Below are 13,116 nucleotides of genomic sequence, written 5' to 3'. Positions count from 1 at the left end.
TTCAATAGGTACATTCAGGGAGAAAGTTGCCTTTTGCTATTTGTAAACTGTGACAGATTCTGTACACTGTGACTATAAAAGGGTTTGCAAGTGTAAAAAAAACTCCATAATATACATAAATAGGGGTTTGCTTTTACATTCATTAAACTGTTGTGAATTTCAGCACCATAGTAGGAAAACTATAAACTAATGTAAACTAAGTGTGACAGCTCCTAAAGATGTAAAATGTAGGAATAACTTTGTAAACTTTCATAATGACTGGGTGAAAATCAATGCGATGCCTCCAGGGCCAATTAAGCAAAAATACCTTGATGTGTACGTTAGCAAGCTGCAGTGTAGCAAGCTAGTCACGCACCGCACCCACATACACATGTAATTGTATATGATCTGTGGCTTTTTTTAAACAGCAACTTCAAAGAGGCTCCTTTTCACTCCTCGTTATCTCACCCCGACTAATATGAAGGAAGAACTTTCTTTACTGCTCTCTTCTATGTGCAAACTTTGCAAGCGCACACAGTCAACTCTTGGTATTTTGTAAATAAAGCACACCAAGTGTTACGGCACATTAGGTGTTCTTTGTTTAACTGTCTGATTTCACATAGTTAATGCAAATTATATATAAAAAAAACTACTGCAGTTCCTTTGTTATAAATAAGAGTCAGCTAGCATAATATAACCTGACATCCTTTTATTTTGACAGAAGCAGCTGCAAAAAGTTATATTTTTTGTTGTCATTCATTAGTGGACCAAGCTCACTGTCGCCCAGGAGGTGTTTTGAGCTATTTATAGATTGCAAAAGTGTGGTTTCTAAGCTTTGCAATGATGTCATACACATGGAAATCAAAGAATATTAGAATAAGTTATGTTTCATTTGAATGTTGGCAGTCTACAAAGTAGTTTTAGAGAGAAATTAGGCAGACCTGCTCCTACTTTTCTCGTGGTGTGACACATCTGTCAGACCACATGAAACAAAGAAAGATTGACACAGAATGTAGAGGAGGTAAAGCTGCATTCTCGTTTTGGTGAGAAGAAATAGATGTGATGCTTATTCGTATTTTCTGTAGTTACAATATTATATAATTTTCCCCCACTTTGAAGTCAAATAAAAAAAAAAAAAACTCATAGCCCCATCTCATTAGTCTACTACTTCTAGCACTACTACTACTGTCATTAATGGCACAGTATTAATACCTGATTGAGCCACATCAGCACTGCCACCTACAAGCAATTTAACCAATGACCTGATAAAGCAGAAGGGTGAACAGATTTCAGTTGAATTGACTTCTTTTAATGTTAAGATTTATTTTTAATCCAATCCCTTGAATGATCCCCAGAATATTTGTAACTCCAACACTCAAATAATCAACAGCACTAATACTGAGAAGAATTCAGTTCAGCATATAAATTAGCCGTGGCCACACAAAGTAAATTATTAACTAGCCGCAATGTAAACACTGTGTGAATCAATAATATGATTAGGCTGCAATGTAGTTGTATCTGAAACATGCTGCTTGCTTAACATCAACATCAAGTGTATTAGTAATCATCTTGCGCCAAGCATACAAATAATATGTAACAATTTAAAAACATTTTTTTTTTTTTTTTAACAAGACTTTCTATTACATTGACCTAAAATAACCTTATTCACAATCTGAAATCCTATTGAAAAACACTGAAGGTTTCTCCATATGAGTAAATGAGGATTTTTTTCCCCATTCCCTGAAGCTTACAAGCATATCTTATGTCAAACTTGCACCACACTACCACTTTCTTACTTAACAAATGTAGTGTCTGTATACAACCTCAAATCATACCTGCTGGGGAGAGAGTGCAAGAGCCGAGGTGAAGTTCAACCCCTAAAGACGCATTTCTCAGCAACTCGCATGCTTTTAAAAGGGTAGGCGTTGTTTTACCAATTGTTGGGAAAAGAATTTTGAAAGTACGGAAAAGTCTTGGCTGTTGCATTTTTCCATCAATAATTTACTCTTAAAACTGCTTTCAGTGTAATAAGTTTGCAGTTGCACTGAAATTGCAGTCAATAAAGGTAAAGTTTTTCCAACTCTGCCTGGTGTAGCTGAGATAAATCAAGGTGATCAGTCTATTTACAGAGGTATTAAACCCCAAGATTGTGGCTAATGTGCGTCTATGCTTGAAATTTAAAAAATGCAGTAAATGAAATCCATGCTATGCTATGCTATGCTATGCTATGCTATGCTATGTCTCACTATTCACAATTCCCTAAATCCCTAAATCTCACCGCGCCACAGATTGCAGAGTTCACAGGTGTCTCTATCTCAGCCAATAGCAACATTTCATTGTAATAGCTGGATTTCAACCCATACAGAGCAGTCACCCTTACATTTTTACAACAAAATAAACCAAATTAAATTACTTTGACGAAAATGTCAAGAACTTCACAAGAATGAATCAACAAAAACTACTTCATACCAAATACATTTCTTTTCAAAAGTGGTTTTGTGGTTTAGTTACCCTTTAAGTAGCAAACAATATACTAGTCAGTCAGTCCAAGTCCAGTCCAGTTTGTTGGTCAGTTAAAAGAACTTATTTGTCCTATTCCTCGCCAACTACCTCTTGTACTGTACATGCCTGTCATTCTTAATGAACACCATAAACTGTTACAGTGTCAGGCGAAGTACTTCATCTCACTCCTACTCTGTCTGGTCGTGAGTAGTATGACACCTAAGCCAATGAAATAATAGCAAAGACAAGTTGACTGGGAAGCTCATCTTAGGCAAGACAAGGCAAATTTATTTGTATAGCGCATTTCATACACAAGGCAACACAAGGCGCTTTACATGATCAAAAAGTGCAGCGAAAAACATCGCCATCTGCGTAGCTCTGATAACCAACCTTACTGTTCTGTAATTTGTCCTAAAGGAAGCACCAAGTCAAATTCCTTGTGTGTGTATAACATACATTACATGGCCAATAAAAGTTGATTCTGATTCTGATATAAAGGCTAAACAGAAGGGGTCCACGAACAGAGCCCTGAGGAACCCCACAGGACATTGGTAATCTGTCAGATTCAAAGTTTCCAATACTTACAAAACAACTTCGCTCCTTCAAGTAGGACTTAAACCATTGCATTACTTTTCCATTTAGTCCAACCCATGTTTGAAATCTGTGTAACAAAATTGTGTCAAATGCAGCACTTAGATCCAATAGATTGAGAACAGATACTTTTCCTGAATCAGTGTTCAACCTTATGTCATTGATCACTTTGATAAGAGCAGTTTCTGTGCTGTGATGAGAACGAAAGCCTGACTGAAATTTATCAAATATTTTGTTGAAGGTTAGGAATTTCCCAATGATACTGGCCATGAATGGAAGGTTGCTGATTGGTCTATAGTTAGCCAGTATAGAGGCAACCAGTGCTCTCTTTTTTAACAGAGGTTTCACAGCAGGTACGTTCAGGCATTTTGGTACTGTGCCTGATTGGAATGAGCAGTTAATTATCTGACACAAATCAGTGACAATTGACTTTACAACAACGGCGCACGGTGGCTTAGTGGTTAGCCTGTCCGCCCCACAGCAAGAAGGTCCTGGGTTCAAGCTGGGGTGGACTTGGGTCCTTTCTGTGTGGAGTTTGCATGTTCTCCCCATGCTGCGTGGGTTTCCTCCGGGTACTCCGGCTTCCTCCCACAATCCAAAAACATGACTGTAAGGTTGATTGGAGTCTCTAAATTGCCCATAGGAGTGAATGAGAGAGTGAATGGTTGTCTGTGTCTGTGTTGCCCTGTGATGGACTGGCCTGTCCAGTGTGTACCCCCGCCCAGCGCCCTATGAGAGCCGGAGATTGGCACCGGCAGACCCCCGCAACCCTGTTAAACGGGAATAAGCGGGTATGAAAATGGATCGATGGATGGACTTTACAACAGTTTTAAAGAAATTTGAGGGTATTGTGTCAAGGCAACACGTTTATGAATTCAGTTTTCCTGTTTTTGGATTCACTGTAATAAACAAACATTGTAGTTGACTTATCCCTCAGTGGTTGAAGCTGTTCAAGCTTTCTGTTATTTTGCGGGTTTGTTCTGATGTTTGACCTTATTGATTGTATTTTTTCATTGAAATAAACAGCAAATTCATTGCATTTTCCAGTTGACAGTAATTCAGGGGCTATGAGATCTGGCGGGGTTGTGAGCTTTTCAATTACAGAAAACAATGTGCGAGAGTTGTTGATGTTTTTAGCAATAATTTCATTTACGCTCAACTCTTCTCCAATCAGATTTCAAATTCTGCATTACCTCAGTCCTCCTTCATGGGGTTTTCTGTGTGTTTGGTTTTTTCTTAGCTTTGATTGGAGCAACCACATCTATGACATTACAGACTTTTGTATTAAACTCATCCAAGAAATTATCAACTGTCTCAGCACTCAAGGTTGATGTCATCGCTATGGCTTCCACGAACTGTGCATGTGTTGTCATTTATGTACACAGAAGTAGGCGGAACCGATGTCACTTCAAAAAAATTTAAAATAAGACAGAAATGATCAGATAGAGCGAAGTCTCTTACATCAACAGCAGAGATATCAACACCTTTAGAGATAATCAGATCCAAAGTGTGACCTTGAGTGTGTGTCGGACCAGTCACATGCTGTATAAAACCAAAAGTGTCAATTAAAGCATAGAGTTCTTTGGCAGCATTGTCCATGCTATTGTTTAAATGAATATTAAAGTCATCTGTTATTATTAAAAAGTTGTATTCAGTGCATACAACTGACAGCAGTTTAACAAACTCATCCATTAATTCAACAAAATATTTTGGGGGTTTATAAACGACTGAAAACAGAACTCTTGAATCACCCTTCGGTAAGAATGACATATTAAAAGAAGATAAAAATCACCAAATGTTATTTCTTTGCACTGAAATATTGACTTAAGAATGGCAGCAACTTCACCATCTTTCCTTGCCTTTCAAGTAAGATACATATTGAAATAAATAAAGTCTTGTGGTCCACTTTCATTGACAATATTATTACTGATACCATCATTTAACCACGTTTCATTAAGAAGTAAAAAGTTCAAGTGATGTGTCAAAATAAAATCATTAATTAACAATGATTTGAGAAGAGGGCTCCTGGACCTAGTATCGTCGAGGAGGGATGGGTGGTGCTGATTGGTTCATTAGGGGAGAGAAGATGGGACCATGGTGGGGTAAAGGGTGGGGTGTCAGAACACAGGGTGAAAAACTCACCCCGTCTACTTGTGAAACTCTGTATCAGAACGAGACAATGGACCAGTGAAAAATTGTGAGCCTGGTGGGTGTGTCATGTTTTCTTTCTGTATTCTAGTCGTCCCAGTGCATGTGTTGCTTACATGGCACCGGGAAGCAACATTATTGGAAAAAGGTGAAATGACTGAATAAGACCCAATTAACCCATTTTCAGTGGATCCCGTGCTGTTGGCTTAGCCAAGAAAAGAAAAAAATTAAATGCTTTGATTTTGGGGTATAGGTTAATATGTAGCAAGTATTTGTTAAATAAATGTATAAAAGTGCAATAATATAGTATTTACCTAATTAAATGGAAAATACTGCATAACTTCCTCATGTGTAGAATTCAGTTTTTTATTCAAATTCAGGTTATAAAGTGTGAAAGGAAAATACTCTCAGTGGAAGTAGTTGGTCTAAATTTTGGATTACAAAAAATGTCAAATATGTACCAATCAATCGTCTTCTGTACTCATGGTTTTGCACACAATGTACAGGTCACTAGTCTTTCACTGAGCTAACACACACAGAAACACATCCAAACACCCATTCACTCCTCAGGGCAAATTGGACACATACACTCAACACATGTTTTTTTAGACTATAGGAAAAAGCTAGAGTTCTCAGAGAAAACAAATGCATGTCATATAGACATGCAATTATTACAGGTACAACCACCACTTCATCTTTTAAACTCAAAGAAAAGGAGGAGTGATATTTATTCTGGACTAATGGTGGCTTCCAAAGCAAGAGCAGAAATCTACGTGAGGAAACATGCAAAGGCAGAGACCTCGTACAATCCTTTGAGGACATGCTGTATTCCCTGGTGGCTTGACTCTGCAGGATATTGTGCTTATGTTGCTCAAAGCAGAACATGACTTCATAAATTGTGGTATGTGTTGGTCACACAGCTCTTATCCAAGGAAGCCAAACCACACATAATGCAAAATTTAAATTATATTCTGCTTATATTTTCGTGTCAGAAAATGTAAGAAACATAATGACATGGAGGATCAGTGATTGACCTTAAAAAGACGCATTTTCTTCTTAGAAAAGAACTGACCTTTTTTGCCGCATTGATACATTGCATGTATTCCTTGGCCAGGCCTGAACACTTTAAGGTGTGGTCTTTGTTGTCACTGTAACAGGAGAAAATCTGAGCCTGCAGGCCAGGGCACGCTGGGTCTGTGTTCCGGGATCTGCAAAACATAAAATGCAAACAAACAGAAAGATGTATTAATGCCTTTTGCAGGTTTGTCTGTGAGTGGTTTAACTTGTTGCTGGGTCATGAGTGGTGGGGTGACATTGATAATAGCTCTACTTTATTGTCACATAGGCAAATTATTTACATATACCCGTACATATTTACATATAGCCATACTAAGGCTGCACAATTTCAGTTGATTTACTACTGCGAATTTGATTTTTTTTCTCCCCCCTTAAAAAAAGTTATTATTCTAAGTATTTTCTTTTAATTGAAAAAGTGAAAACAAATTTCCGTATTGGGAATAAAGCAGTGGCGGCTCTAAAATAGACATTAATCAAAAACAGGGTTTGTATAGCTTTGAACAAATAAGTAAGGAAAATTACAATCACAGACCTGCTTTAAAACTAACCAAATTTATTGCCAGAAACCCATAAACAATTCAGAACAAATGTAGTAATTGAATAAAAAAGGAGGTGAAAAAGGATGTGGTAAATGAACATACATAATTTAAGACCTGACAAAATATACAGTAATTTAAGACCTAGTTTACAAAATATGGACATATTCAAGATTCAAAATCCTTTGTTCATGATTCTTTGCCTTTTCTGAAAAGTGCTTTAATGGGTCCTGTCTTTATCCATGTTGGGTCTGATCCTGACTTTTGAAAAAAGAGACAGGGAAAGTAATTTCTCTTTCTCCATTTTGCTTCTCCTCCTCCCACGGCTTCACCTGTCAATCAGCCACTTTATGACGGACCACTGTGACGTCAGCCCCTCCCATGGCGGGAGGGTGGTGTTGTGTAACTGAGAGGCTGCATTCAACTCTGCGCAACCGCAGAGTGTCTCTGGGCACAGGTAAACTGTGCCCAGAGACAGTCCATTGACTTCTATCAAAGAGGAGTTACGGTGAATGTACAACTTTTAACAAGAGTGAATGGTAAAGATTAGTGCGCCCCAAAGCGCAAATATGTCACCAATCAGACACAGATTTATTCGTTTATTCGATTTATTATCTAAATACAGATATCCATTTGTTTTGTAGTATTTTCAATTCATTATTATTATTATTTTTTTTTTTTAAATGTCTTACTCAAACTAATGTGGTGAGTGGTGGGGCATGGTCCTAGTGCCCTCTGTTGGCTAGCTGCAACTGTAATAAAGTGCAACTGCAAAGCTTTAACAAAGAATGTTAAATCCACTGTAGGATTGATACAATAACAACTTGCCCATCAAAAATGAATCTCTTAGCATTTAAAAAAAGAATCTTCCATTAGAAAAAAAAACTCACACAAAATTCTCATTTAAAAAAGAAGAGGTTGTAACGGGGTCTATCACACTAAACATGTGTTTGAAAATTGTTTTTCAACAGTGAAGTAAAGGGACCATATCTGTAATCCTTTTCCACGTTGCTCTGGTCTTTCCATAAGCAACACCATGCAACCTTGCACAGCGCAGCCCAAAGACGGCCCGGGAAGAGAGACTCGTGACGTGATTACACGATCAAACAGGAAAATCGATTTTCCGATTTTGACTTACAGTAAATAATTAAATTTTGATTTTATACCAAATAATCGTGCTGCCTTAAGCCATAAATATTTACATATGTAGTAGTTACTTTCTTAACCATTAGATCACCACAGTTTTTGCTTTCTATGTATGAAAACAGTATATATATATATATATATATATATATATATATATATATATATAAATCTGATTGATTGATGTTGTATATAAAAAAAAAGAAAAGCTTCTTAGATTAGGGATTATTACACCTTTGTGGGTAGCGATCTACTTGTCGCCTGGGTCATTGAGATCTGTCCTTGCAGATGAGTATCAAAAAATATTAGTATTAATGAAGGCTTTATTTCAAACACGAGAATAGTACAAAACAACAAGAACAAAAAACTAAACAAAAGAGCAAACAATCGATTGAAACAATATCAACTTTACATGTTGGAAAAGGGAGTAGGAAGGATTAATTAAGCATATGTGCCTGTGCAAACAATAGAAAATCAAATTAAATAAATAAATAGACTAGTAGTAGTCGTGTTCGTCACTCCCTACTTCTTCCCTGTACCTTGTGAAAACCATATGTTTGTACCGCTGTTTGAACTTGTTTGTATGACATTGCTTTAGCTCCCCCATCAGTCCGTTCCACAGTTTCACACCACATACAGAAAAACAAAAAGTGTTAAAGTTGCGCAGCACAAAGTTGTTTCAAATTCATTTCCTCCCTTAAAAAAAAAAAAAAAAAAAAAAACAACAGTTTTTGAATATTTCCTGGGAGTAGATGGTTTGTTGCTCTGTACATGATTTTTGCTGATTTAAAATGGACCAGATCAGTGAATTTCAGAGGTTTTGATTTTAAGAATAAAGGATTTGTTTGTTCTCTGTAGCCAGTGTTACATAGCTAGTGGCTGTAATGTACCTTTATAATTATTGCCTCAAATCTCTGCACAGTAATTTACTGTAAATATGTTGTTGAACTGTAAAGAATGTGGAGTGATTTGGGGTCCAGAAGGTGATTTCCTAGTATCGAGATGCTCTGAGAATTTGTTTTGTACATGTTTTATGTGAATTTTTTTTCATTCACAATTACAACAATATCAACCCCATCTACCTGCATTACTACTTGAGTATACCTCTTACTGTTCCAAAATAACATGAGTTTAGTTTTGTTTAGACTCAATGATGGTTTTTTTTCTGTCAAACCATTCTTTAATTTACCAAGTTCTGCAGTAATCTATAGATCGTCTGCAAGTGAAACTAATTTTGATACCTTAGAGACTTTACAAATGTCATTTAGATAATTTTTGTCATCGTTTTTCAGCCCGTGACCCCCAAAATAAAGGTGCCAGAGCCCGGGGACCCCCACTGTACCTAAAGGTGATTGAACATAAACATGAACATTGAAGAACAGTCATGTAGAGACAGGGCCATCCATAAGAGGGAATAAAGGGGAGAGCTTTTTGGGGCCCATCCATAAAGTCAGCAATATGATGGTCTATGAATCTGTGATAACCACATTTATTTATTGATCTGACTAATATCCACTGTGATCCAGGAAGTTTAGTATTATTTGGGCCATAGTATATAATCATCTTAAAGATGTAAATCCTTGTAATCAGAAATAAAATGGGTTAAAAGTGACCAAAAATGATGGAAAAGGTGGTGAAATGGGATTTTAAAAACCACAGAAATTGTTTAAAAGTTGCAAATTAGAGTGGCCAAAAATGGACAGAAAAAGTGGTGAAAAGGGTTCAAAGTGTCAATATTGGAACATTTAGTTAAAACTGGCAAATAATGGGCATGACAAATCATGAATGTGGTTAAATTGTCCAAAAAAAAAAAATAAACATGAAATATGGTGAAAAGAGGTTAAAAGTGACAATGGGTCAACATATGCAACATCAGGTGGGAAAAGTGGTGGAAATGGTTTATAAGTGCTGTAAATGTCTTGAAAGTGGAAAAATGTGCAGAAAAGGAATTGACATTTGATGTCAGAAAACCAGTCAGTATCTGGTGTGATCACCATTTGCCTCACGCAGTGCAACACATCTCCTTCGCATAGAGTTGATCAGGTTGTTAATTGTGGCCTGTGGAATGTTGGTCCACTCCTCTTCAATGGCTGTGCAAAGGTTGCTGGATATTGGCAGGAACTGGAACACGCTGTCGTATACGCCGATCCAGAGCATCCCAAACATGCTCAATGAGTGACATGTCTGGTGAGTGTGCTGGCCATTCAAGAACTGGGACGTTTTCAGCTTCCAGGCATTGTGTGTAAATCCTTGCAACATGGGGCCGTGCATTATCATGCTGCAACATGATGGTCGAGTGAATGGAACGACAAAGGGCCTCAGGATCTTGTCACGCTATCTCTGTGCATTCAAAATGCCATCAATAAAATGCACCTGTGTTTGTTGTCCATAACGCCTGCCCATACCATAACCCCACCACCATGGGCCACAATCAAAGTGCAAAAAGTGCTAATTTCACGGAAAATGTGGCACTCGAGCCCCAATATGTGGTTTTTGGCTCGGGGCTGAATGTGCTTCAGCAGCAGGGTCGGGTTTATGTTAATGATGGCTTCGTTATGTAATGTAGCTATGATTTCTGACCCGCCCATTATATCCTGAACACAGAAATTTGAAACACAGTTTGTGAAGCCTAGCTCCACAATTGCATTCTAAATGGTTGAATGACCTTTTACATGTTTTAAGGAATACATGTGTGACCTATTTAATGTGTTGAGAAGAAAATGGCTGAATTTGCTTTACACGGTATTTGAAGATGCAATTTTTTACCCAACTCCATTTGTTCTAAGAACCCCAAAAATATAGTGTTTGAGGTTTATTTTCCCAAACTCGCCTGTTTTCCAGAGTTTTAGCCGCTGAAAAGTCACTTTCTGAGCAACTCTTCACAAACAGGCTGATTTGCGTCCTAGTTATGCATATTCATGAGTGGGCCTGTCTATAGACGGGAAACTGACTTCCTCCTCCCACCCACTCCTTAGCAGAGCTCATGCTGCTTTATAAACACAAGACAGAGCTTGGGGGCGGGGCGTTCACCGGTACATACATAAACTGTAGAAAATACATACATAGCACTGCGCGAAGAACGCTGAAATGCTCACCTTCGTGGGCATGTCTGTTTACATGTCAATCACAGCAGAGAGCTTCCTGGAGGCGCGGCTTTCCCAGCTCAGTGCCGCGTCAATTTTGTCATTAAAGTGGGAACGCGTCATCAAATTGGAGAGAGGTAATTTGGGCTTGCACTGCAGTAAGAAAGGAGCAAATCACCCTCTAACTAAAGATTGAGGAATCAATGAAAAAAAACACTATGGGTATGTGTATGAAGCCCAAATAGCATTTTTTATGATGTTTAAAGCACAGAAAAGTCGGTTAAGCTTAAAATGGGCTCTTTAAATATAACTGATAGCACAATAACGAAAAGGTGCAGCTCTCTGAACCCTTTTTTTAAGTGGACTACTAAATAATGTAGTTTATTTCAACACGGATCTTATGAAAACAGTTCAGTAAAATGTTAAATCAACCTCAATACAAAGAAGAGAAGGAAAAGATCTAATTAAAAGAGAGACGAGAGATGAAAAACTATTCTCATCTGGGTACCTGCCAACCTGAGAAATCACGGTGGAGGGCTGAGCCATGTGCCTTATAGCAAATCATACAATTACTACTAAATTACACTTAATTGAGTGGGAAGGATCAAACTGATCAAATTCAGCAGAAAAGTGCACTTTGAGTGATTCAATTAGCCAAGGTTTAATGTGATATGTGGGCTGTGTTACAAATTGTCTTTGCCTGTCTATCTGTGCGATTGTTAAGTATGACAGGCTCTCTGCTGAGATGCCTCGCAGTAATAAATCCTGACTGATAGGAGCAAAGACAAGAGGGATATGTTCACCCACGCAGGTGTAGACACATTCCACTCCACACGCAATTCAGAAAATCTTAAAGTGACATGTTATCTCGGCAAACGTTCATCTAAACTTTATTCCTTTGCACGTCTTTGATATAGCGTTTAACATCAGGTTTAATTGAAAGTCTAATGAACTCATTCACTGCCAGCCATTTTCAGAATGGCTACCTCCCCTCACTGCCAGCCATTTTAGAGCATTTTGACTGATTTTAAAAGACCCACAAACAATTTTGTGCTATGACGATCTAAAATCTGAAACCAGATTCTGAAAGATTAGTCTCTACTTTCATCAAAAAATATTTGTTTTTGTTTTTAGCTTGTTCTTGTTCTTCTGTAACCAACAGTTGAATAGAAGTGTTTCACAGAAATCGCCAGTTTCTGACAAAAAGCTGGAAAAAAAAGATTTTTCAGAAAAAACGTGTCAGTGACTTTGAAACAATTGTTTTTGCTTTAGGGACACCTCAACATTGGTTTCCTTCTATAAAACAGCAAAAACAACACTGAGACCGGGCTTTCGATGCTAACATTATTATTATTTTGCTATCTGGGTCAGATTTGTATGGTTTTCTTAATGTATTTTGGCCTTCTTCCAAGTCTCTCCCCCGTCAGTTCCCACACATGCAACTTCCTCCTCCTCCCGGACATGCCGTGGATGCCCGCTTTCCCTGGTTTGTTGATCGTTTTCTCTCACGATCGCAACATTCTCAAAAGTCCACTTAGTTCCACACATGCTCTGGTCGAGTGTGCGCTGCTTTGAGCTGCTGGTAGCTTCACAATCTTCCCTCATAGCGACATTTTCTGCCTCGTTCCTGGCTTCTCCCTCCCCAGCAATGGCGATAATCATGGCTAATCTCTCATCCAAAGGTGCACTGCTGCCACCTACATGGCACCAGTTGGTCACTACAACATAGTACAAGCCTGATATTCATGAGAACCTCAATTACAGCCTCCCCACATTCACACTGACACTTTATTATTATCTAAAGTATCATGGATGAAATTACAGGATTTATCTGAGGATATGGGTGATGAGGTTAAGGAGGGAAATAAATGGATAACAGAGGGGGAAAAATGAAGCAAAGAAGGGAAATAAAAACAACTTGAGGAGCATGTTGATCGATCCACCGATATTCCTGGCTAATAGATTTTTGATGGGTTTGTGTTTCCTAAAACACCATCTCCAAGATAAAGTCTCCCAATAGTTCATCTCTCATGTTTAATACATCTTCTCCAACTTTT

At 37.9% G+C, this 13,116-nt stretch overlaps 1 protein-coding gene across 2 annotated transcripts in view; it reads right to left on the bottom strand.

The window, feature by feature from the left end:
- Positions 1-13,116, bottom strand: part of chchd6a (coiled-coil-helix-coiled-coil-helix domain containing 6a) — a 120,433-nt gene that overhangs the window by 26,672 nt on the left and 80,645 nt on the right. For both annotated transcript variants that reach the window (XM_028453268.1, XM_028453269.1), the window contains one exon: positions 6,293-6,428. In XM_028453268.1, the coding sequence (XP_028309069.1) occupies positions 6,293-6,428 (136 nt within the window). The remainder of the gene's footprint in view (positions 1-6,292; positions 6,429-13,116) is intronic.

The sequence above is a fragment of the Gouania willdenowi genome, chromosome 7 (assembly GCF_900634775.1).
Source record: "Gouania willdenowi chromosome 7, fGouWil2.1, whole genome shotgun sequence".
NCBI lineage: Eukaryota > Metazoa > Chordata > Actinopteri > Blenniiformes > Gobiesocidae > Gouania > Gouania willdenowi.
This window is presented reverse-complemented; position numbering and strand designations above follow the sequence as displayed.